This window comes from Phyllobates terribilis, unplaced genomic scaffold (assembly GCF_046119375.1).
Source record: "Phyllobates terribilis strain yellow unplaced genomic scaffold, ASM4611937v1 Scaffold_2__4_contigs__length_985480577, whole genome shotgun sequence".
Classification (NCBI taxonomy): Eukaryota; Metazoa; Chordata; class Amphibia; order Anura; family Dendrobatidae; genus Phyllobates; species Phyllobates terribilis.
Genome location: NW_027362762.1, coordinates 966,734,624 through 966,761,440, shown reverse-complemented (window position 1 = coordinate 966,761,440; position 26,817 = coordinate 966,734,624). Strand labels below are relative to the sequence as shown.

Genomic DNA, 26,817 nt, shown 5'->3' with positions numbered 1-26,817 from the left:
AGGGTGAGTGAGGATTGCCAGAGGGACAGTCTGAGAATGAGCGCATTGTATCGATAAGACAAGTATCCCAGAGACCTGCCTGTCCGCATGTACGGGTCAACCTTCCCCTGTGCGTGTAAATCTGACCACAGATTACCTACTGTAGGAAAAAGGCTCATGGTGACAGAAAGCTTGGCCGCCGTGACGCAGAGTATAGACCACCAGGAACAAGTATTGCTCGTCATCAGTGATTGTGGCTCATTCTTCCACACAAACCCTCGTCACATCCTGAAGCTTCTGTGGCTTCTTCTATGAACTCTGAGCTTTAGTTCCTTCCAGACATTTTCTATAGGATTCAGGTCCGGTGATCGGCTCGGCCATTCTAGCAGCTTTATTTTCTTTCTCTGAAACCAATTGAGAGTTTCCTTGTCTGTGTGAGGGATCATTGTCTTGCTGAAATGTCCACCCTCGTTTAATCTTCCTCATCCTGGTAAATGGCAGCAGATTTTTTTCAAGAATTTCTGAGTACATTTGTCCATTCATCCTTTCTTCAATCATATGAAGTTCCGTGTGATGAAATACAGCCCCACACCATGATGTCCCACCTCCACACTTCACTGTTGGTATGCTGTTTTGGGGTGATAGGCAGTTGCCTTTTGGCCTCCAAACATGGTGTGTATTATGGCATCCAAAGAGTTCAATGTTGGTCTTATCTGACCAGACTATATTCTCACAGTATTTCACTGTCTAAATGGTGTTGAGCAAACTGTAAATACCATTGAACATGCTTTTTCTTCAGCAATGGAGTCTTGTATGGTGAGCGTGCATACAGGCCATGGAGGTTGTATGGTGAGCGTGCATACAGGCCATGGAGGTTGTGTGGTGAGCGTGCATACAGGCCATGGAGGTTGTGTGGTGAGCGTGCATACAGGCCATGGAGGTTGTGTGGTGAGCGTGCATACAGGCCATGGAGGTTGTGTGGTGAGCGTGCATACAGGCCATGGAGGTTGTGTGGTGAGTGTGCATACAGGCCATGGAGGTTGTATGGTGAGCGTGCATACAGGCCATGGAGGTTGTATGGTGAGCGTGCATACAGGCCATGGAGGTTGTGTGGTGAGCGTGCATACAGGCCATGGAGGTTGTATGGTGAGCGTGCATACAGGCCATGGAGGTTGTGTGGTGAGTGTGCATACAGGCCATGGAGGTTGTATGGTGAGCGTGCATACAGGCCATGGAGGTTGTGTGGTGAGCGTGCATACAGGCCATGGAGGTTGTGTGGTGAGCGTGCATACAGGCCATGGAGGTTGTGTGGTGAGCGTGCATACAGGCCATGGAGGTTGTATGGTGAGCGTGCATACAGGTCATGGAGGTTGTATGGTGAGCGTGCATACAGGCCATGGAGGTTGTATGGTGAGCGTGCATACAGGCCATGGAGGTTGTATGGTGAGCGTGCATACAGGCCATGGAGGTTGTGTGGTGAGTGTGCATACAGGCCATGGAGGTTGTATGGTGAGCGTGCATACAGGCCATGGAGGTTGTGTGGTGAGCGTGCATACAGGCCATGGAGGTTGTGTGGTGAGCGTGCATACAGGCCATGGAGGTTGTATGGTGAGCGTGCATACAGGCCATGGAGGTTGTATGGTGAGCGTGCATACAGGCCATGGAGGTTGTGTGGTGAGTGTGCATACAGGCCATGGAGGTTGTATGGTGAGCGTGCATACAGGCCATGGAGGTTGTGTGGTGAGCGTGCATACAGGCCATGGAGGTTGTGTGGTGAGCGTGCATACAGGCCATGGAGGTTGTATGGTGAGCGTGCATACAGGCCATGGAGGTTGTATGGTGAGCGTGCATACAGGCCTTTGGAGGTTGTATGGTGAGTGTGCATACAGGCCATGGAGGTTGTATGGTGAGCGTGCATACAGGCCTTTGGAGGTTGTGTGCATTGTTTTCTGTGATACAATTGTACCTGCTGATTCCTGATCTTTCTGTAGCTCTCCACAAGTGTCTTTGGCTCTTGGACAAATCTTCTGATAATTCTTTTCACTGGTGGAACAAGCCGGGCCACCAGCGGCCCCACGGCCATGATTTGATCTCCTTCTTTGCCAAGTAGATGACTGACTGGTGATACACGAGGGAAGACGTGACAGTCACTCGGGATCTCGGAGACACTAGGGCCGTTTTCACTTCCCCTGTTGGAATCATTGCACAAACAAATGAGCAGATCCGCCCAGATAAATGTCTCAATAACGTTCTGAAGCTGCTGAAAATGTTCTCACAAACCACTTCCTATCTTATCTGATTATAGATCCGGGCTGGCGGAGAGCCCCTCGTACTGCGCTCAGTGCCTCCGAGCGATGAGGCAGCATGCTGCCCGCTCCTGCCCTCCGCCTCAGCACGCTCCTGTGTGTGCTGCTACTCACAGGTAAGGAGACCGTCAGTAGGGAGGCCGTCAGTAAGGAGGCCGTCAGTAAGGAGGCCGTCAGTAAGGAGGCCGTCAGTAAGGAGGCCGTCAGTAGGGAGGCCGTCAGTAGGGAGGCCGTCAGTAGGGAGGCCGTCAGTAGGGAGGCCGTCAGTAAGGAGGCCGTCAGTAGGGAGGCCGTCAGTAAGGAGGCCGTCAGTAAGGAGGCCGTCAGTAAGGAGGCCGTCAGTAAGGAGGCCGTCAGTAAGGAGGCCGTCAGTAAGGAGACCGTCAGTAAGGAGGCCGTCAGTAAGGAGGCCACGTCAATGTTTCATTTCACAGGATGTATGTACTTCAGATGTAGCAGATTTGGATTTGCCGTTGTCCTCTCTGAAAGTTATAATGTAGTGAGCGGTGAGATTTACCTGCAGTCCTATGGAAAGCCACAGAGGACATCTCATTATATCACTATAACTGGTGCAGAATGACTAAAGCACAACTACGACGGCTGCAATGTGATGCTGGATATGGAGCCTCCGGCTTGTAGAGTTCCCACCACAGTGGTAAAAAGCTCACAAAAAGGCTATAAAATGGCAAGTAAGGCTTAAACTGGGCCATCATGGGGGGTATCTGCTGCAGACAAGGTTATAGACCTCCTATAAGGCTGGATCGTCTGTCGGACTGCTGAGTGTTTTCATGGATATCTCTCTGTATAGTGGTATTATTTATTCTATGTATGATGATATTATACATTTTATGTATTAATTATGTATTAATTACTCTGTATGGTGGTATTATTTATTCTGTATATGGTGAAATTATTTATGTTTTGTTTAGTGGTATTCTTTAGTCTATATATGGTGGTATTATTTATTCTATGTATGGCGGGATTATATATTTTATATATTAATTACTCTTTGTATACTGTTATTATTTATTCCATGTATGGTGGTATTATATATTTAATATTTTGATTAAGTATGAATTAATTTCTTTCTTTATGTTGGTATTACTTATTCTATGTATGGTGGTATTATATATTTTATATATTAATTAATTATGTATTAATTACTCTCTGTATGCTGGTGTTATTTATCCTATATATGGTTTTATTATTGATTTTATGTATAGTGATATAATTTACTCTCTGTATAGTGGTATTATTTATTTTACATGTGGTGGTATGATTTATTTTATTTATATAGTGGTATTAATTATCCTCTGTAGAGTGGAATTATTTATTCTATATTTGGTAGTATTATCTATTTTATGCACAGTGGTTTTTTTTTACTCTCTGTAGGGCGGTATTACTTATTTTTTGTATAGTGGTTTTATTTACTCTCTGTAGGACGGTATTACTTATTTTTTGTATAGTGGTTTTATTTACTCTCTGTAGGGCGGTATTACTTATTTTTTGTATAGTGGTTTTATTTACTCTCTGTAGGGCGGTATTATTTATCTTATCTATAGTGGTATTATTTATTCTCTGTAGGCTGGTATTATTTATTATATATATGGTGTTATTATTTATTTCATGTAGAGTGGTTTTATTTACACTCTATATGGCGGTAGTATTTATTTTATGTATATTGGTATTATTTAATTTCTGTATGGTGGCATTATTCTCCATAAAAACGAATACAGAACATATCATTATATCACCGTGACAGGTGAGGAATGACTAACTCACATCTGCGACTGCTGCTTCGTTGCAGGATATAGAACCTGATTTTCAAGCTCCCAAAAGGTCATCGAATTGCTGGAAACAAATTAAGCTTAAACTGGGGCATTGCAGGGGATACCTGCTGCAGACAAGACCTCTTATAGGGGCGGACTGTGAAGTAATCATAGACATCAATGGGTGAGATGTAGATTATTCTCCACTGCAGAAATCAATAGGACTCTCAACAGTATTGTTAGATTTCTTTACTCTTGCATCTTGGGCATGGTATGGAGCTGTTATTTATACTCTGTATTATTTTAGCTCTGTATGATAGTCAGATTTAAGGCTCAATTTATCATTTGCATTTTTTTTAAGTCACTTTTCCTTTTTTTAAGTTGTGGTATTTGCTGTAGTTTTTGCTGACAAATTTATCAAGCTAGCGCTTATAGACAGTTCATGAATTTTGCCAATGTTTAAAAAAAATGGCTTTTTTTCCAGCTATTTTTGAGACTTTTTTTAGAGCTAAAAGTTGCATGTGTTTAAAAGTCTTACAAAAAATTGCATTTAAAAATTAAAAAAAAAAAAAAATCTGATGTACATAAAATCACTCCAGGGGGAAACTGAAGCAAATATGCAACAAAATGTTGCTGCTTTTTGAAAATTCACAAATGATGAATCAGGCGAAAACATCTGGAAAACTGGAAACTACGCCAACAGTGACATACTAAGAAACAAACACAGGCGAATATATATATATATATATATATATATATATATATATATATATATATATATATATATCAGACTTCAAAAAAGGCACAAATGATAAGATAAATTTGGTACAAACGAAAAAAAGGCAGAAAATACCAAACAATCAACAAAAACAGGCTCAAATGCAATAATGAATCAGAACCACATTCTTTAAATAGTATAATTACTTAGGCAATGTATGGTATTATTTAAGCACTGTAGTGTGTATGGTGGTATTATTTGTAGTGTGTATGGTGGTATTATTTGTAGTGTGTATGGTGGTATTATTTGGGCTTTGTATAGTGGTATTTAGACTTTATATAGTGCCATTAATTAAGTGACGTCTGTACTATGTCAGCACTCTGTTTTGGTATTATTTCAGTACTGTATAGTGATATTTTTTAGGGATTATTAGATGTTATTTTTTAGGCTTTGTATGGTGTAGAAATGTTTCTTTCTTTGGTGACATTATTTAAGCTGTGAATGGTGATATTATTTAAGCACTGTACTACTGATTGGGCTCGTTCATGCTTTTAGGTAGACATTAGGTAGCGTTCACACAGGCACTGGATTCTTGTGCCGAAGCGACATGACGTTTATTTCCACAGGTTGCACAGCACCGAAAAACAAAACCATAAACACAAAATCCCTAGCCTTGTCCAGGCGCTGTCTAAACGAAATAGGCCCTGGCTACTCATGCAGCTGAGCTAGTCCCAGTGCCATTGTCCATAGTAACCAGTGATACTTGCAGCTTGGTCCACACGGCCTGTGCAGTCTCTTCTCAGAGAGGGATTCTGTCCTGTCTCTCTTGTTAGCTCCAAGACACATCCAGTCTGGTCAGCTGACTTACTAAGGTGAACATGTAGAGCTGACTTACTAAGGTGAACATGTAGAGCTAACCAGGTGCACCTAATCAGAACCTGTAGAGCTAGGATTTAACCCTAGGCTGCCTGGCTTCACTACATACCTCCCTGCCCAAACATAGGGGCCGGGCACCATCTGCGAACAGACAGAGCCTGCAGGACTTTATATTGACCCAAATGTCAGGCTCAAGCTTGATGACACAAGGGTGACCTATTAACTCCAAGAACCTGTCGCTATTTTTGGATACAGAGTTTTGGGCGTGCTGGCTTTTGGAAGGCGCCAAAGTTTCTGCCACATAGTCACCCACCATTTGGGCGTCTGAATGAGCCAACAAACAAGGGTTTTTGGTAGGAGTCCCTACCCTTCCAGGGTTTTAGTAAGTTGCCATAATATATGGGAAAGGGCTTACTTTTTCCTGGTCGGTGTACTTAATAGTTGTCCTGTCCCACCTTTTCCACCACCCTATAGGGTTCCTGCTACTGAGAAGGAACCTGTTCTCCCCTTCGGGTACTAACACAACTACCTAATCCCCAGACCTAAATTGTTTCACATGAGCCGATAGATTATACCTCTGGAATTTCCCTCTTGGGCCTTGAGGAGGCGCTCTTTTACCTGTTATTTCACTTTGGTCCCACGCAACAACAGATCATTAGCCTAGCTGGCTTTACTACAGGTGTTATTATTTGGCCTCAGTATAGTGGTATTATTTAAGCACCGTGAGGTAATAATTATTTAGGCTCTATATGGTGGCTTCATTTAGACTATGTATGTGGGTGTTATTTGCTGTTTGTACGGTGACATTATTTAAGCTGTGAATTGTGGTGTTATTCAAGCACTGTATTCTGGCATTTTTAAGCACTGTATGGTGGTATTATTTCAGTGCTATATGAGGTTATAATTTCAGCACTATATTGTAGGATTACGTTATTTACCTCGGCATTGTGTGGCACAGCGACACCGTGACATGCGTGAGTTTTGCAGCGTGTCTTGGTGTCAGCACTATATATTACTTTTATTTAGGTAACTGTATTGAAGTATTACTTGATGCATGGCAGTGTATGATGTAATAATTAGGCTCCATATAGTAGAGTGATTTGTATGTCATGTGAGATGGATGTCACCCAACATTGGTACCGCACATGGCAGCCCCCGTTAGTATGGCCGATACGCCCTACTCGTCATACCCTGCCGCAGATGCACAGATCACAGAGATGGCGGCAGTAATGTGGTCACAGAGATTGCGGCAGTAATGTGATCACGGAGATTGCGGCAGTAATGTGATCACGGAGATTGCGGCAGTAATGTGATCACGGAGATTGCGGCAGTAATGTGATCACGGAGATTGCGGCAGTAATGTGATCACGGAGATTGCGGCAGTAATGTGATCACGGAGATTGCGGCAGTAATGTGATCACGGAGATTGCGGCAGTAATGTGATCACGGAGATTGCGGCAGTAATGTGATCACAGAGATTGCGGCAGTAATGTGTCACCACCATAGATGATCACTACCTGGACCTGATGCTGACATTTTCCCGGGCTGTGAATATCTGCGATTCTCGGGCCGACTGTGCAGGATATTTCGGATGATCGTTCAGTTATTGCTGCTGATGACGCCATATCTGTATCTCAATGATCTGTATCTCGCACAGATCTATTATCAGCCTCTAGTCTGTAACCCTCAGAAAAGAGCACGAGTTCTGTCAGCTTTTACTGCTTCCTTGACTAACGGACGGGTCACAAGACTGATGAGAAGCAGAACCCCGACCCCGTCCACTTGTATCCACATTCGCTGCTTTACTTTTGGGCGCTATGAATATTCTGCTATTATCAGTGCCCTGTACAGTATGCGGCACTATGACTCCACGTCTATGTATAACACTACTAGAGATATTATCTACTTATTGGGAGACACTACAGGATCTGTATCTCACTCTTTATTGGACACCATCTATACAGCACTGATATGGGGAGAATACTATCCACGCCTCAGTGTTATTTTTTGGCACATGTAATCATGGGGACGCTATCTGTCCGGAATTATTATTATTGGGGATGCTATCTGTCTGGCACTATTATTATTGGGGACGCTATCTGTCCGGCATTATTATTATTGGGGACGCTATCTGTCTGGCACTATTATTATTGGGGACGCTATCTGTCCGGCATTATTATTATTTGGGACACTATCTGTCCGGCATTATTATTATTGGGGACGCTATCTGTCTGCCACTATTATTATTGGGGACGCTATCTGTCTGGCACTATTATTATTGGGGACGCTATCTGTCCGGCATTATTATTATTGGGGACGCTATCTGTCCGGCATTATTATTATTGGGGACGCTATCTGTCTGGCACTATTATTATTGGGGACGCTATCTGTCCGGCACTATTATTATTGGGGACGCTATCTGTCCGGCACTATTATTATTGGGGACGCTATCTGTCCAGCATTATTATTATTGGGGACACTATCTGTCCGGCACTATTATTATTGGGGACGCTATCTGTCTGGCACTATTATTATTGGGGACGCTATCTGTCTGGCAATATTATTATTGGGGACACTCTCCTCGATAACAAGATGGATGGTCTCTCTTCTCCATATTCTCCATAACAAGCTGGATGGTCCCTCTCCTCCATAACAAGCAGGATGGTCCCTCTCCTACCTAACAAGATGGATGGTCCCTTTCCTCCATAACAAGATGTATGGACTCTCTTCACCATAACAAGCTGGATGGGCCCTCTCCTTGATAACAAGCTGGATAGTCTCTCTCCTCGATAACAAGCTGGATGGTCCCTCTCCTCAACAACAAGCTGGATTGGACTTTTCCTCTTGAGTCCACAGGACACGGTGTTCATGGTTTTCATAAAGAATTTCATATTTTGATTTATTCGACAGCAGAACAGTTTTTTATTTTGCTGTAGTCTATTATAAATGAAATTTGGCCAAGAAAAGACGACAGTGTTTTTGGATTGTGTTGATAAATGGCTTCTTCTTTACATGATGGAGCTTTAACTAGGAGCATGGATTGTACGGTGAACTGTGTTCACTGATAACGTTTTCTGAAAGTATTCCTGAGCCCATGCAGCTCAGCAACTTTTGTGAAATTGGGATTGCATGTATTAAACTTGGTTCTTGATCTGTAATCATAAACTGAGCTAGGCTCTGTTGCTATATGTGTAAACTGAGGTTGGTTATGGTACAGTATTTATATACTAAAGTGGGTTTGGTGCTGTATTTATGCACTAAAGTTGGTTCTAGTGATGAGCTTGTTTCTAGTAGTCTTAATGTCTTTTATCTTGGTTTTGGTACTGTATTAATGTACTGATCTTGTTTATGGTCCTGTATTTGTGTACTTTCTATTTTACTGTATTGATGTACTAAGCTTGATTTTGGAACTGTGTTTATAAATTGAGCTTGGTTCTGTTACAGTATTTGTAAACTGTGTTTGTTTTGGTGCTGTAATTATGTACTGAGCATGTTTCTATTACTGAATTACTGCTCTAGTGGCTTTAGTGAATGTGGTAAATGAATGAAAAGGTGCACTCATCCTATAACTTTTAGCAAACCGATAAGGGAATAATATGTTTAATATAGGAGTCCCGCATACAGGACCCCCATTTATTACCTAGAATGGAGATGGCAGGAGTATCTCTCACATCAATGCATTTCAGATAATTGACTGTAGCGCAATACTTCATTTCTCCTGTATCAGCACTGCAGGAAAAAGTAGGCAAAGTGGCAAAATGTTAGGACTTTCTGTAACTCTCTACTAAAAAAAGAAAATACAGTTGTATCCCACCTAGACAATGCTCTGTGAACTAGCCAGCTTGAATTGCAGACCGATACATTGTAGCACGCTAGCAGAAAGATTTGCACTACAGCGGATGTGTTTAGCTCACAGAGCATTGTCTAGACAGGATTCTACTTTATTATTACGCCATAGTCAGAAGGACAGAGCGTATTGTGTGGCGTTGTGTGGCATTGTGTGGCATTATGTGGCGTTGTGTGGCATTGTGTGGCATTGTGTGGCGTTGTGTGGCGTTGTGTGGCGTTGCGTGGCGTTGTGTGGCGTTGTATAGCTGTGAGCTATCACTGTCTTATGGTTTGGCACATAAGTGATATGTGGGTGTCGCTGAGCTCACCTACATATGATGCGGACATAACATACAGTGGTAAACCGCAGCTCATACTGTTCTCATCCTCTTCATTCTATTGTTTTTTTTTTTTAATGAAGAACATTCTTATTCAACCCATTCAGGACTGACCTCTATTGACTTTGAGGAGCAGATGATTCTTATTATTATTTTATGCTTTTTGCACTGTATAATTTAGAGATTCAAACCTTTTTACTTTTCAGTCTACGCAGCCATATCGGGGCTTCGTTCTTGAGTGTTGAGTTGTATTTTTCATTGCCACCAATTTCAAGTACTTATAACTTATTGATTACATTTTATTAACTCTTTCTAAAAGGGCTAGAAAAAAATCCAGCAATTCTACCTGCGATCACAATGTTACTTTTATTCTATGGGTTGTTACGATTACGGTGATATCAATGTGTATGGTTGTCAGGTTTTACTTATTCACAATAATAACTCATCCCCTGGAGAAAAAAAATATTTTCTATCTCTGCATTTCAAGAACCATAATTTCTTAATTCTTCCATTGATAGAGCCTGATGTGGGCTTATTTTTTTTTTTTTGTGGGACGAGTCCTATATTTTAACAGAACCATTTTGGGATAAATATAACTTATTTAACTTTTTTTTTTTTTTTTATAAATGAGAAACTTTACCATTCTCAGTGCAGTTTAAATAATGCAATTTCTTTATTATCATGATTGTGGTGAGACCGTATATTTGTATCATTTTGATAATTTTACAAAAGAATTAATAATAATTAGATGATATCACAATGCAATTATCGATTGCATGGTTCTGCACCATTATGTCCAAGTGTAGAAAGGGGTTAAGGGTTGTGTAGCCTCCTACTTTTTTTTTGATGTAGCTAATATGCGAATTGATGTGTTTCCAAGGTTACAGACAACATTACACATTGTAGTCTGATCCTGCTGTCTTGTTTTCCTCTGACTTTCTTTCACCCGCCTCCTCTTTTACTGTCTGTAATCAAGATTGTGTCTGAGCTTTTCCCCTATAGACCATGAAAGAGGAGGCAGATAAAAGAGACTAAAAAGGTGCATTTACACCGGCCGAAAATCCATCAGATTCTAACATTAACGACCCATCGTTCACGATAATGGTGTAGTGTGGATGCGACCCTTGTTCCTCCAGCATAAAATCATTTTGTCGAGCGAAAAAGTTCTCTTTCAACTTTTCGAAAATTGTATAAAGTAAATAGAGATTGTTCGCTCTATCAACGATTTGATTGACAAAAAGGAGGAGAGGAAATTCAAGTCCTAAATAGGGCCGATCGTGTTCCAAGCCAGTAAAAAAGTAAATAGCTCAGTGGAAGTTGAAGCATTGGAACAAATACATATTCGTGATTAAGAGAGAATAAATTACAGCACTCACTGAGCTGCATTAAAATTTTTTCCTTTATTTCTAAAATAACTGCATATCACGAGAGAGAGAGTTACATGTTATGAAACTGGGTAACAGATGTTTCGCCCTTCACTTATGCTTCATCTGAGTCAGATGAATCTGGGTCAGATGAAGCATAAGAGAACGCGAAACGTCTGTTAACCAGTACCGCACCATGTAACTCTCTCTCGTGATATGTACTTATTGTGGAAATGAAGGAAAAGTTTTTAATGCAGCTCGGTGAGTGCCGTAATTTCTTATTATTATACTTTGTCTATTTCTATTTACTGACCACCACTACTGCTTTTTCCTCCTAGCTTTGGCAAATCTCATTTTCCCCGTGATGTTAGTGATGGGTGCCTAGAACTTACTTCTATTTTTTGGACATATTCGTGATTATTCAAAAATGTTTCACTGTGATATGAATTTTCTTTGTACAGAATCAATGAATTATTGTATTTGAAATAAATAGTATCACTTATGGGATCTGAATGTTGAATGTATATCTACACTTCAGATTATCTGTCTGTGTAAACACTATACGATGTTACGATTGCTATACAGCCATTTCATTCACGATTCTCGTCCTGTATAAACATTTGTCAGACATCGTTTGCTTGTTGAGATTTATGATCACATCATTCACTGTTTAAACAATTATCTGCTTGTGTAAATGAACCTTAAAGGGGTTTTCCCACAAACAAAGTACATTTTAATTAATAGATCTTGGAATAACATTAATTTCCACAATTTGATGTGTTTAAATATAATGTCCCTGTGCTGAGAATCTTATAAATTTGCCCCTGCTGTGTACTGTGGAATGGCTGTGTGCAACCATGTAGAGCTGCTCCAACACATGGCAGTACATACCACATCTCTTGGCCAGGGGGGCTGCATAAATCTTTTATGATAATTGAGCATACAGATGAAACAGCATGGGCTCACAGCTGCTGCTTTCTGAGATAACACTTTTTCCTGCTTGTTTTATAACAGGAGTGAGTGTTTCTGCCACGTAATCAGTCCTGTGAGCTAATAAATACAGTAAAAAAATAACAAAAGTTTAAATTACCCACTTTACCCCTCATTAAAAATAAAGATATCACCTAAACGATTTCAGACCCAATGAACGAGCGTTCTTGGACACATCGCAATTATCGTAAACGATGGGCCGTTAGCTTTAGGATCTGATAGATTATCGGCTGGTGTAATTGCAGCTTCATGGCTGTAGCACCAGACTACGCTGGGATTGTTTGTAGTCTGTAACCGTGGAGATATACTGCTGTGCTTCTAAGCTGTATATACAGCACAGTAGGAGATTTCTAATCAATGCTAATCATAAAGCTGTTTTTTTCTAACATAAATATATATATATAGGACTGTGAGAAATAGGAAGTGGAAGGAAGAACAGTCATGTTTAGAGATACCACATCCTACCCACAGTAACCAGAAACCCCAGAAATAAAATTATTAGGAATTTTAAAATAATAGTTAGGGAGCGGGAAGGGCATCAAACCACCCATGCTAATGATAATCTTATATTACCCTCACCGCATCTCCATACCTCCCAAATACCCCTGACCCAACAAGTCCACATTGTATGGGAAACATTTCTGGAAGGGTCCACTGCCCTTTGATTTGGATACTTTCTCTAAGTCTACATTTACACATCCGTGTGACACGTCCTAGTGCTTTTGTTTCTTCTCGGACAGCACATGGACCCATAGAGTTTCACTGAGCCATTCACATATCAGTCTGTGTCTCCGGTCCGCGAGTCTTAGGATACATCTTATCCTCATCAGATTTTGAGGATCAGACCTGGCCAATAAAGTGTCATGCTAAGAATGGGGAGAACCCAACGTATGACGACAGGAAAAGGGGAGGAAGCCCTAAAACTAGGGAGAGTGGAGACCCCTAAACAGATCTAACGACAAATCCTGACTCCCCTATAGATCCTAAATAGGTTGCGCACCTATCGCCGAGCAGGATACCTAGCCCTAGCTGGCCCTAAGGCTAGGCCCTAGGAAGGGATCGGTAAGGGTGAGCACTAAATCAGCCCCACTACAAGCTAAAGTACACACAGGGGAAACAAACAGGGGAATACACTTAGCTCCAAGATGACACAGGAGAAAGCTCAGCAACAATCCACAAAGGAACTCCAAAGAAATTCTAGTCGACTACTAGACTTCCAGGCCAGAGTAGGAATACATGCTATCACTATCAACTCTCTGAGGATCTGAGTGTATTTAAGGACACAGCAAGGAAGTGCTGATTAACAACAAAAAGGTGTAGATACCTCAGGGTCCTAAAGGGAAATGTATAATCCCCAAGTAAGGTGAGGATCACAGCTGGGTTCTAAAGAGAGAGGGATCAAAAAAGGATCAGGGAGATGTTTGTAAGGCCAAACGCAGTGACCTTCTACAGCCGCGCACCGTATGACTGTCTGTGAACTCTGACACACCTGTGACAGTATCCCCTCTTCTTTGAGTGGTCTTCTGACACTCAGGACCAGGTTTATCTGGATGAGAGGCAAGGAATAAACTAACCAACCTAGGGGCGTTCACCTCCGATGCTGAAACTCACATCCTTTTCTCTGGACCATAACCCCTCCAGGGCACCAAGTACTGAAGGGAATGACGCTGAAGACGAGAATCCACAATCTTCGTTATTCGGAACTCTAAATTGCCATCAACCATGACTGGGGGCGGCGGCAAAGGGGAGGACTCAAGAGGCACCACATACTTCTTGAGCAGAAACCTGTGAACACATTGTGGATCCTAAGAGCCTGAGGTAACTTCAGTCGAAATGCTGCTGGGTTAATGACGGCGGTTATTTTATAGAGACCAATAGATCTAGGTCCCAGCTTCCAGGAAGGAACCTTCAACTTGATATTCCTGGTAGACAACCACACAAAGTCATTCGCACTTAGGTTCGGACCTGGTGAACATTTCCTGTCAGCCTTACGTTTGTATCTATCTCCCATGAGTATCAAATTATTCTGAACCCACTGCTACACAGAAGAGAGCAATGAAGCAAAACGCTCCTCCTCAGGAAGTCCCGAAGCCCCTCCGCCACCAAAGGTACCAAACTGCGGATGAAAACCGTATGCACCAAAGAAAGGTGACCTGCCAGTAGACTCTTGGTGACGATTGTTTATAGCGAACTCGGCCAATGGTAAGATGGCCAATCCTTCTGGTTCTCGGAGACAAAACACCTGAGGTAAGTCTCCAAATTTTGATTTATGCTCTCAGTCTGTCCATTCGACTGAGAATGAAAGGCAGAGGAAAAAGATAACTGTACCCCCAGTCGAGTACAAAAAGCTTTCCAGAAACGAACTGTGTCCCCCGATCTGACACCACATCGGAAGGAACTCCTTGAAGCTACACAACCTCATTAATGAATACCTGAGCAAGTGTCTTGGCATTCGGAAGTGCCGGTGATTCAATGAAATGTAACATCTTACTGAACCTAACCATAACCACAAAAACCACAGTCTTTCCTGCAGATACCAGTAGGTCAGTAATAAAATCCATGGACAAGTGTGTCCATGGTCCACTAGGAATAGCAGCGGCAAAAGAGAACCAGAAGGACGAGTATGCGATACTTTAGAACCCGTGCAAATACTGCAAGCCGACATATGGTCAATCACATCTTGACGCAATCCTGGCCACCAAAAATGACGGGAAAGGAGGTCCACAGTTGCCTTACTGCTTGGATGACCAGCAAGCACAGGGTTCGGATGTTCCCTGATTACTTTACGGCACAGATATGATTGCAAAAACAACCCCCCCCCCCACCCGAATGACAGGAGACAGCCTCCAACACCTTCCCTTCCAGGTCAGGGCACAAGGTCGAAATGACCACCCCTTTTTGCAAAATAGGGACAGGGTTCTCCTGGTCACTACCACCAGAAGCTCTGGGACAACGCATCAGCCTTGATGTTTTTAACCCCTGGACGGAAAGTGACAACAGAATTGAACCTAGTAAAAACAAAGACCATCTAGCCTGCCTAGGGTTGAGACGCTTAGCAGACTGGAGATATGACAGATTCTTATGATCCGTGATAACAGTAACAGGATGGACTGCCCCCTCCAACCAATGTTGCCATTCCTCGAAAGCCAATTTAATCGCCAAAAGCTCCCCTATTACCCATGTCATAATTTCTCTTGGCCGAAGACAGCTTCTTGGAAAAGAAAGTGCATGGACGCCATTTACCAGAGGATGGACCCTGAGATAACACGGCCCCAACCCCCACCTCCAACGCATCAACTTCAACCACGGAAGGTTGAGGAACATTGGGTTGACTGAATATAGGTGCCATGGCAAAACATCTCTTTAAAGAGTAAAAAGCCTTCAGGGCGGCATCCGACCAATTAGAAAAATCCGACCCCTTTTTTGTCATGTCAGTGAGGGGTTTCACTATTACTGAATAATTTTGGATACATTTCCGGTAAAAATTAGTGAACCCCAGAAAGCGCTGCAATGCCTTCAAGTTCTCAGGATGATCCCAATCAAGTGTAGAATGGATCTTCTCCGGATCCATCCGAAAACCCGACGGTGACAACAGATACCCCAAAAATTGTGCCTCATGGACCACGAAAACACATTTTTCCAGTTTGGCATAAAGTTTGTTCTCTTAAAATCCGTAGTACCTGTTTAACATGACCCTGATGTAGCTCTAAATCAGGTGAGTAAATCAAAATATCATCCAAATAGACCACCACACTCCTGCCCAATGAATGGTAGAAAATATTGTTTACGAAATGCTGGAAAACCACAGGTGCATTGGTGAGACCAAAAGGCATAACCAGACTCTTAAAATGCCCCTCAGGGGTATTGAAAACCGCTTTCCATTCATCTCCCTCTCTGATTCTAATCATATTGTAGGCTTCCCTTAAATCGAACTTGGAGAACCCTTTAGCTATCACAATCCGGAATCGGAGGAAGAGGATACGGATCTCGGATGGTAATTTGATTCAATTCCCGGAAATCTAAATCGGGACGGAGACCCCCAACTTTCTTTTCAACGAAGAAGAATCCTGCCGCCACTGGCAAAGAGGAGGGTCTAATATGTCCCTTCTCCAGACTCTCAGCAATGAAATCCATCATGGCTTGTCTTTCAGGACCAGAAAAATTATACAGTCTGAACTTTGGTAGTTTAGCTCCGGGAATCGGGTTAATGGGACAGTCATCACAATGAGGAGGCAAATCCTGATACAACTTGTCAGAAAATATTTCCTCAAAACCAGACAGAAGAGCAGGTAAGGTTTCCGTAGACACCGCAGAAAGAGAAGTGCTTAGACACTTTTCATGACAGTAATCTCCCCATTCCACAATTTCCCTGGATTGTCAATCCACTACCGGAATTATGTTTCTCCAACCAGGGTAGACCCAGTACAACCGGAGGGGGAAGACCCACCAGGACATAACAAGGAATTACTTCATAATGAAGGGGCCCCACCTTAGTCTTATATTATGTACAATCTGTGTCAGACATCTCTGAGCAAGTGGCGCTGAGTCAATGGAATAAATGGGGATGGGCTTAGTTAACGTACAGCAAGTAAGCCCATGAGTTCTCACAAATCCAGCATCAACCATGCTGACTCCAGCTCCACTGTCCAAAAACACAGAAATTTTCTCAGTCCTGCTCTCTAGCACCACCTCTGCCATCAGGACAAACCGAGAGCTGCATGTAGTAGACAAACACACCCCCTGATTATCCAACCCCACACTACCAAGGGTCAATCGAGTTCCAGATGTACCTTTTTGCTTAGGAACCGAGGGACAGACCCCAAGAAAATGTCACTTTTTACCACAAACCCCCCCCCCCCTTTCTCTTGCGTATTTCAGGGGAAATATGCGACGCTGTAGCTCCCCCTAACTGCATGGGTTCCTCCAATCTATGAGTACAGGTTCACCCCCAATACCGCCCCCATGCATGGGGTGTTGCCCCGAAAAAGGGGCTCCGGGGAAGATAGTCTCACCCTCCTATCCCAAAGGCGTCTATCTACGCGTATAGCCAATGACATGGCAGCCTCCAAGGACCCAGGGGTTTCATAAACTGCCAAGGTATCCTTCAATCTTTCTGAAAGACCCTGAGAAAATTGCCTTCTCAGAGCCGGGTCATTCCACTTGGTATCAGTTGCCCATCTATGAAATTCGGAACTATAAGTCTCCGCTGACCGATCCCACTGCTGAAGGCGACGCAACCTGGAATCAGCCAAGGAGATTCGGTCAGGATCATCATAGATGAGGGCCAGAGCCCTGAAAAATCCTTCAACCGATCAGAGGCAAGCAGAGTCCTGTAGCAAAGAGAAAGCCCAGGATTGAGGATCTCCTTATAACAGTGAGATCACAATCTCCACTCGCTGCACCTCATCTCCAGAGGAGTAGGGACGAACTTTAAAGTATAATTTACAAGCTTCTTTAAACACAAAAAAACTGTCTCTACCTCCTGAAAACCTGTCTTGGAGGGCAATTTTGGGCTCAAGCTGGACGTGCCTACCCGCAGAGTCAGTAGCGTAGCTACCGGGCGGCAGAGGTGGTGGTCACCACGGGCCCTGTGCTCTGAGGGGGCCCACCCAGAGCTACGCTATTGTAACTGTATCGGCGTGCACAGCACGCCTTTACAGGTACACTCCGGGCAGAGCAGGGAGACTCTATGTCCCTGCACTGCCCGGCGGCCGCTATGGGGCCCTTGAGCAGGAGGGGGGGCCCCGATGCCAGCATCAGGTCCCCCCAGCCCGTCTCCACAAGCTCAGTGATGCGAGAGGGAGCGCGACGCTCCCTCTCCCATCAGTCTCGCATCTGAGTCTGACGTCAGTGACGTCATCACTTGGCGCCCGGCCGCTGTGCTGAGATGTGTGTGGTCACTCGGAGCAGTGGGGAAACGTGGAGGAGAGGTAAGTATTGTGTTTATTTATTTATTCACATTTATTTCTCCTATGCAGGGGGGATTATGCCACAGACTCTGCCTATGGGGGGGATTATGCCACAGACTCTGCCTATGGGGGGGATTATGCCACAGACTCTGCCTATGGGGGGGATTATGCCACAGACTCTGCCTATGGGGGGGATTATGCCACAGACTCTGCCTATAGGGGGGATTATGCCACAGACTCTGCCTATGGGGGGGATTATGCCACAGACTCTGCCTATGGGGGGGATTATGCCACAGACTCTGCCTATGGGGGGGATTATGCCACAGACTCTGCCTATGGGGGGGATTATGCCACAGACTCTGCCTATGGGGGGGATTATGCCACAGACTCTGCCTATGGGGGGGATTATGCCACAGACTCTGCCTATGGGGGGGATTATGCCACAGACTCTGCCTATGGGGGGGATTATGCCACAGACTCTGCCTATGGGGGGATTATACTACAGACTCTGCCTATGGGGGAATTATACTACAGACTCCGCCTATGGGGGGCAATTATACTATATAGAGGACCATCTGGTGCATTATACTATATGGAGGTTTTTTATACAGTGTGGGGATTACAGTTAATGTCATACAGGGTGGGAGATAATGTGGGGTCTTTGCACAGTGTGGGGGCTTTCATGCAATGTGGGAGATAATGTGGGGTCTTTGTATATTGTGGAGGCCATCATACAGTGTGGGAGATAATGTGGGGTCTTTGCACAGAGTGGGGGCCATCATAGAGTGTGCGAGATAATGTGGGGTCTTTGCACAGTGTTAGGGCCATCATAGAGTGTGGGAGATGTGGGGTCTTTGTATATTGTGGAGGCCTTCATACAGTGTGGGAGATAATGTGGGGTCTTTGCACAGTGTTAGGGCCATCATACAGTGTGGGAGATAATGTGGGGTCTTTGTATATTGTGGAGGCCATCATACAGTGTGGGAGATAATGTGGGATCTTTGTATAGTGTGGAGGCCATCATACAGTGTTGGAGACATCAGTTTGGAGGCTACTAAGGGGTCAGTATACTGTGTGGGGGGTACTATACAGTGAGGGGGCATTATACGGTGTATTGGAGAGCATCATACTGTGTATAGGGGAGCTGTACATGGGGGGAGACTCAGGTCATTATTAAATCTTAAGTGGGCACTTATCATTATAGGGGAACTCGGGTTATTGTGACTGTCAGAGGGGCACACAGAGGGCATTATTACTTTATATGGGGCACAATGTGGGCACTGTTTTCCAGGGCACTTGGCCATGGCATTACTATATTCTAGAAGTTTGTTTTACCATCTAGAGGGCACCGCAGGTGCAGTAATAGGGACACGGCAGCAGTGGCTCAGTATTGGGGTATCAGCAGGATGAGGCGATTGTTCAGGTTGGGAATAGATGGGGACGGTGCCTGAAATGTAAGAAGTCAAATGTGTCTTTGTTGTGATCTCTGCAGACCTGAGACTCTGAATCCTGGAAGGAGGAGTTGTCGCGTCGGTCTGGGCCAGATGGAAAAGACGGTAAAAGTGAACAATTTAATAAAAAAGAACACCGGCTGTAAGTTACTATATATAACTGTGCTGTGATCTCTTATATGTTCTGCAGGACTGATGACACCATATGGCGGTAGTATCAGTGCTGGTCTTTGTATAGAGATTATTTTCAGTAACAGCGCGGTCATCTGCTGAGGTTCTCCTACATCCACTATCTGGGTGCGCCACCATAGGTGTAATCAGGGTTACCTGGTTAGGGGCCCACTCAGAAGTTTCGCCCCCCCCGAACCAAAACCCTAGCTACACCTCTGCGCAGAGTCCTTAACATTAGGAGTCTGTGGCCGCTGCTGTTGCTGCTGATTGAAGGTCAGTCACCTCCAGTGACAAACCCCAAAGCTGCCCAGCCAGCGCCGAAACGAGATCCATAACAACACACACAAAAAAAAATAATGTCATGCTAGGTATGGGGTATAATGATTATAATGATGAAGGTGCGGATACTTCAGGGTCCTAAAGGAAAAGGTATAATCCCCAAGCAAGATGAGGATCACCGCTGGGTCCTAAAGAGAGAGGGATCGTAAAAGGATCAGGGAGATGTTTGTAAGGCCAAACGCAGGGACCTTCTACAACCGGACACCGTTTGACCATCTATCAGCTTTGACACACCTGTGACGAAGTCTATGAGGATCTATGAGACTCTGATGAAACTAGGAAGACGAACTGTGTACTTCAGAGTTCCATCCAGGAGGAGACTTAAAAAAGCATGCCCATTTCTCTGGGATGGTAACACACGGACGTGTGAACGTAGCCTTAAGGATTTTTTAGACTTGGATCAAAAGGAGATTCACCTTGGGCGTGTCCTGACCGCTGATGGCGCCGGTTGTGCGAGTGAAAAGCTCCATAAACAAGCTCTCCTACCACGACTAGAAGCAGCATTTATACCCACCTAACCATCGTATAAAGCCTATATGATGATGATGACCAGAGGGAGATCCAAGTAAAGCAGTTTCCCAGCCAAACTCACTAGTTTTTTTCCTTAGAACACCCACCAGACATCTCCGTCACTTGAAGGCGCACCATCTTCCCCTGCACGCTCACAGGCCTCTTCCCCAGGCCAGTCCTCCACAAGGTCTGCAGAAGGTCAAAAATTGCCCAATTCGATGGGAACGGTGCTCAATTAAACATCATGCAGGCAGAATATATAGGCAGACAGGCAGGCAGGGTATATAGTAGGGTGCATGAAAAACATAGCAGGGCACTTGGAACACACTAGTGCCCTCCGATTTTCATGCACCCGTCTCTTAAAAAAAGCAGGGCGGCAATTCATTAGCGGCATACACCGGTACCCGACAATTTAGAACAGAAAGATTAGAGCATCACACATAGATTAGATAGATAGAAACATGTCAGTCACATATATAATAAGCACAGTGACAGTGTTGATTACTGTACTTGTTATTTAGTGTTAAAATAAAGTATTTATTAAAAAAAAATAATAGTGTTTTTGTCTCTTTAAAAAAGCCGGCCGGCAATTCATCAGTAGAGATGAGCGGTGTTTGACTAGAACTGTTCGCCAATCTCAAATTCGAGCTGTTTTGGGCGGTGTTCAGTCGATCGACGAACGCAAACGATTTGCAAAAAATTCGGCTGTTCGAGGTTATGTTCGATAACTGTTCGTGCACCAAAAGAATAACTGGATTTTTTCACATCATGCAGGGATTGTCTGCCACTCACTGTAATGTCACAGCCATGGAGGTTGTGGCATTACAGTGGTTGCCCAAATCGATGGGAACAGTGCTCACAGTGAAACATGAAAAGCCGGCAATTCAGCAGCAGCATACACCAGTACCCGACAATTTAGAACAGAAAGAATAGAGCATCGCACATAGATTAGATAGATAGAAACATGTCAGTCACATATATAAGAAGTACAGTGACAGTGTTGGTTACTGTACTTGTCATTTAGTGTTAAAATAAAGGATTTATTAAAAAAAAAATTGGCGTGGGGTTCCCCGTAATTTTAGTCTCTAGCGGAGGTTAAGCAGACGGCTGAGGCAGATGTTTGAAGCCTGGGAAGGGGGTAATACCCACGGAGCTTCCCAGGCTACTAATATCAGCCCCCAGCTGAATACATAGCCTTTGCTAGCTATTAAAATGGGGGACCCAAAAAAAAAAATGACGTGCAGTCCCCCCTATTTTAATAGCTAGGAAAGGCTAGGCAGACAGCTGGGGGCTGATATTAATAGCCCAGGAAGGGTGCCATGAATATTGGCCCCCTCCCAGGCTAGAAACACCAGCCGTCAGCCGCCCCAGAAATGGCGCATCCATAGGATGACCGGCTAAAAACAATATTCAAAGACCCTCCCTTGCTGTGCTAGAAGCAACCTCCAAATTGAAGAAAAATCATGATCTGAAGTTCAATGCCCTCAGATACACCAAGAGGAACTTTTTCTTGCAATCTGAAGAGCTGCAAAAGCTACTCTCATGTAGAGACCAAAGACCGGATACAGATCCCCAACACACAGCAGGATAATAAGATTCCCGGAGCATTCACATGTTCCTCTTCCAATGTGGTGTACTTAATTCAGTGCACTATGTGTCCTATTGGGGGTCTCTATGTGGGAGAAACAGGGCAGAAACTCAGAGCAAGGATGTGGTCTCATTGCCACACGATTACAGATAAAAAAAAAATAACCCATGTACCAGTGGCCAAACATTTCTGGGGTCCAGGACACAACATCAACAATATGAAAGTTGTCATATTAAAAGGCAACTTTAAATCACAAAAACATTGAAGGGTTTGGGGATACAAACTTATTAGTCTTTGATTCCCTCCACACAGGACTAAATCTGTCAGGAGGTTTTAAGACTCACTACAATATCTGAAGAATCTGGTCCAGAGACAGTGAGGGCACCAGGAATCTGATCTTACATGGATATTGTGACCATAAAACTTTCACACCACCAATCTAATCAAATTAAGGATTCACTCTCTATGTCCATTTATTATGCCATGCCTCAGCCTTTTTTGTGCATATATTTGTGTTTCTTCATATATTTTGTTATACCATGCCTGAGAAAGAGACCTAAGAAGTCCCAAAAGCTTGCTTTGTAACATCATTTATTTTATTTTATTTTTGTTAGCAATTAAAAGGTATCATGACTGCAAGATCGTCTTGTTTTTCCCACTGAGAGCACATCTGAGCTTGTAATTGTTTTGCGCTGATATTCTGCTCCATCCAGGGGTTCACATTATCAAATCTAAACTTGTAAACTTGTTGTCTTACTACCGTGCTACATAAAGGAGGCCACATTTTAGCTTTAAATTATTTGGTGCTGATATTGTTCTTCATACAGGGGTTGACATGATAAAATATACATGTGTTCTCTTCTTACTACTGTGCTACATAAAGAGGCCACATCTGATCTTGTAGTTGTTTTGTGCTGAGATTCTGCTCCATCCAGGGCTCCACAGTAAAAAAAATCTATTATTTTTCTGTTAATACTGTGATACCACTTTGGTGGTGTTTGCCCCTAATTTTTTTTAAATGTGGAGACTCCTGATTGGGTCTTTATCTGGTATGTTTCCTGTAGTGGAAGAGTGCTACTTCTACTCTAGTGAAATTGATGCCACTTTTCCTGGTGTCTGCTCCTAATTTGAGCTGTTTTGGCAGCTTTTGGGCCCTTTTTTGAAGGTGTTGTGTATGCATTTATTTTTGCTTCCCATTGAATGCAATGGGATTCGGATATGTTCGTCGAACCATTCAACGAACTGTTCGGCGAACATCGGGAAGGTCGCCAATCTGAAACTAATCGAACCTTTAAAGGTTCGCTCATCTCTACTCATCAATTCAGCCTCAGGAATAAGCCACATGTTTAGTCAGGGAGTGGATGAAGTGACGTCAAGGGGTTAGGATGGATTGTTGAGGTCCTGGAACCCATGGATGGATGGCGTATGGAGTTTAGAGATCGGTTGCCGGCTGGCCTGGATGAACGTGCTACAGTTGTGGGATCTGTCGTCTGGATTTGATGAACTTTCTTAAAGACTGTTGCTGGATACCTGGGCTTCTACTTCGTTATCTGTCACCTGGAGAAGTGTGGACTGTGACTACAGACTATACTGGCGGGAGATATGAAATCTGTGGGCCAAGTTGGGAGACGGTGAGTATCGCCCGGTACGGGTACAGTGGAGCTACCGCCCCAAAGAGAGGATCTTGTGGACTGGGGACAATGTATTTTGGCAATTTACCTGGAGTTGTAAAACTATGGATGTAAGGAATAAAATATAGTTGCATTGTTAACCTGCCTGGGCGACTATTACAACCCACAACCTCAGTTTGTATTTATGTTTTATATTTGTGTTTTTTCCCTGCTCAGGACATGCTCTTTGCTATTCAAGACTCAAACGCCTTAAGAAGAAATGTAAGATTAGCATATTTATCTATATCATAATATTCCCAGCAAGACAATATGGGTATCAAAATATTATCCTTTAATGTTAGAGGGCTGAACTCGCCCTTTAAGATATCTTTACTTAGGAGGGAGGAACTACAATCTAAATGTGATACTGCATGTATTTAGGAGACTGACTTATGATGCCAGATAGTCATAGACTACTTCACAACAATTTTCCAATATTTCTACACTCTAATGCCTTTTCGAAAAGATCTGGGGTGGCAATTTGTGTCAAGCAGACTGTAGCATTTAAGGTGATAACTTCACTGTCCGATCCGCAATGTAGATTTTTGATAACCGTTTGTTCTACAAATAATGCCATATATACGTTACCAGTAGGGTTCAGCGAGTATGTTCTGTTCCGAGTATGCTCAGGCGAGCTCCGAGTATTTACAGCTGCTCGGGTGTTATGGTTGAATCGCTCCCGTGTTCATGATTTGCGACTGTTTGACAGCTTTATTACATGTGAGTCTTGTCTATTTCTTACACACTCCTCTCATGTAATAAAGCTGTCAAACAGTTGCAAATCAGGCACACGGGAGCGATTCAACCATATCACCGAGCAGCTGTAAATACTCGGAGCTCAGCCCGAGCATACTCGGAACAGAACATACTTTCTCAACCCTAGTTAGCAGCAATTTATGCCCCAAATAAATCACAACGTAGATTTTTCAATAAGGTGGTAAAATTAAAAACATGGCCGAAGGCCCTATAATGATCTGTGGAGATTTTAATATCTCAATATCTAGAAGCCTTGATTGTAAACCTAACTCAATCTCAAGAGTTGAGGAACTGCTGAGGAAGAACTACATGACATCTGGCGATACCATCATGCAAATGAAAGAGATTACACATACTTTTCCCCAAGACCCCTCTACATACTACCGTATAGATTACATTTTAGTAGATAAAGCAGCTCTACTCCTTTCCACACATGGTCTGACCATGCCCCAACCCTGTTGGAAATATATGGACACTTATCTTCTTCCCCACCGTCGTCCTAGAGATTGAACACTTTCCTCCTAAAACCCTTACAAAACAGAATATGTATTATATCAGAACTCAATCATTTTTTTCAATATTGATGATAATAAGGAGGTCTCCGACTCTTTGGGCTGCGCACGAAGCCTATGTCAGAGGTGTACTCCTCAAAATAACATCAGTAACAAAAAAAGAGAGATGGCAGAACCAGAGATATTGTATCTCAGATTTCTCTTTTGGAGAAATCTCATAAAAAAAAAAAAAAAGTCTCTATGGAGCAATCAGCAAAATTATTATCTTTGAGGAATGAATTAAGGTCCATCTTGTTGTTCACTCGTGAAAAAAATATCATTAGATGTAGAACCAGATATTACGGATTAGGAGATAGGGCGGGTGCTGTCCTTGACCGTAGAGTTAAAAAATTCACTGCTAGGTCTAGAATAGAGTATTTGGAAGATCACTAAGGAAAAAAGAATAGTAAACCCAATGGAGATTGCTAATTACTTTGCTGCTTTCTATGCTAAACCGTATCATCTCAAAGCAGATTCGTCTGTTCCTCAAACACAAATTCATAATATAGAACGTTTTTTTAGACTCAATCAACTTACCTGTAGCTAATGAGGCTCGGTTACAAAATCTTAATGCTCATTTTTCCATAAAGGAAATCATATCTATAATCAGAACCACTAAATCCCTCTCCGCTCCTGATCCTGACGGATCCTCTAATGAGCACTACAAAACCTTTATGTCACAATTGTCCCCTTTTTTACTTAGACTCTTCTCCAAGTGGCAAAAAAAGAGTAATATTGCTCTCTCGTACTTAGAAGCGACTATTACTACCCTACCAAAGTCTGGTAAACCTCCTAGTAAGCCTGGAAATTTTAGACCAATCTCATTGCTTAATTGTGATCTTAAGATATACTCAAAATTATTGGCCTATAGAAACAGGGTCTTTCCCCACTCGATTTCCCCAAGTTGGATTTGTTCCAAGGAGTCAGGCCAGAGATAGGACGAGACGCATGTTAGATCTGCTATATGTTGCTGAAAAATCTGATATCCCCAGTGAACTTCTCTCTCTGGATGCTGAAAAAGCTTTTGATAGGGGGCACTGGGGATATCTGTAAGCATCTTCTCTAAATGTAACATATCCGCCAATATCCAACAGGCTATTATGCCGCTTTATACTAATCCTAGTGCAAAAGTTTTGGCATCTGGGTCCCGTTCAAAATAACAAATGGGACACGTCAGGGTTGTCCATTGTCACCTGTAATTTTCGTGATGGTAGTGGAGCTGTTGGCGGAGACCATTAGATCTTGTAAGGAAATAAAATTGGTAAAGGTGGGGAAGGACTCTCATTCTATAGCTCTATATGCGAATGATGTGATAGTGACCTGTTCAGACCCAAAAAGATCTTTACTGCTCTTATTAGATATCCTTGACTCATTTTCTAAAATATTTTACTATAAACTTAATGCTACTAAATCGGTATTTCTCCCTATAGGCTGCCCAAAGCATCTAATAGAACACCTAAAAACTTCTCTCCTTTTTACTTGGGCAGAAGAAGGCATTAGATTTTTGGATATAGATCTAATCACTCCATGTAAAGGATTAGCAAAATAAAATATCTTGGAACTGACTAATGCCCTTAAACCAGAATTAGATAGGATTTTTAATGTAGATCTTTGATGGATAGCCAGGATCCAAACTTATAAGATGTTATTCCTACCTAAAATACTTCATGTCCTTAGATGTATTCTATTACCTGTTCCTAAAAC

The 26,817-nt window shown here is 43.0% G+C and overlaps 1 protein-coding gene across 2 annotated transcripts in view; it reads left to right on the top strand.

Annotated features, from left to right (window-relative positions):
• The first annotated feature begins 2,021 nt into the window (after positions 1 to 2,021).
• The window catches only part of LOC141253112 (uncharacterized), a 100,401-nt gene continuing 75,605 nt past the window's right edge, over positions 2,022 to 26,817 (top strand). Inside the window, exon 1 of one of the 2 annotated variants that reach the window (XM_073670867.1) lies at positions 2,022 to 2,401. In XM_073670867.1, coding sequence (XP_073526968.1) covers positions 2,344 to 2,401 — 58 coding nt within the window. In that variant the 5' untranslated portion in view covers positions 2,022 to 2,343. Of the gene's footprint in view, positions 2,402 to 4,103; positions 4,239 to 26,817 lie in introns of those variants that run through there. The other variant, XM_073670868.1, reaches the window with a different exon arrangement.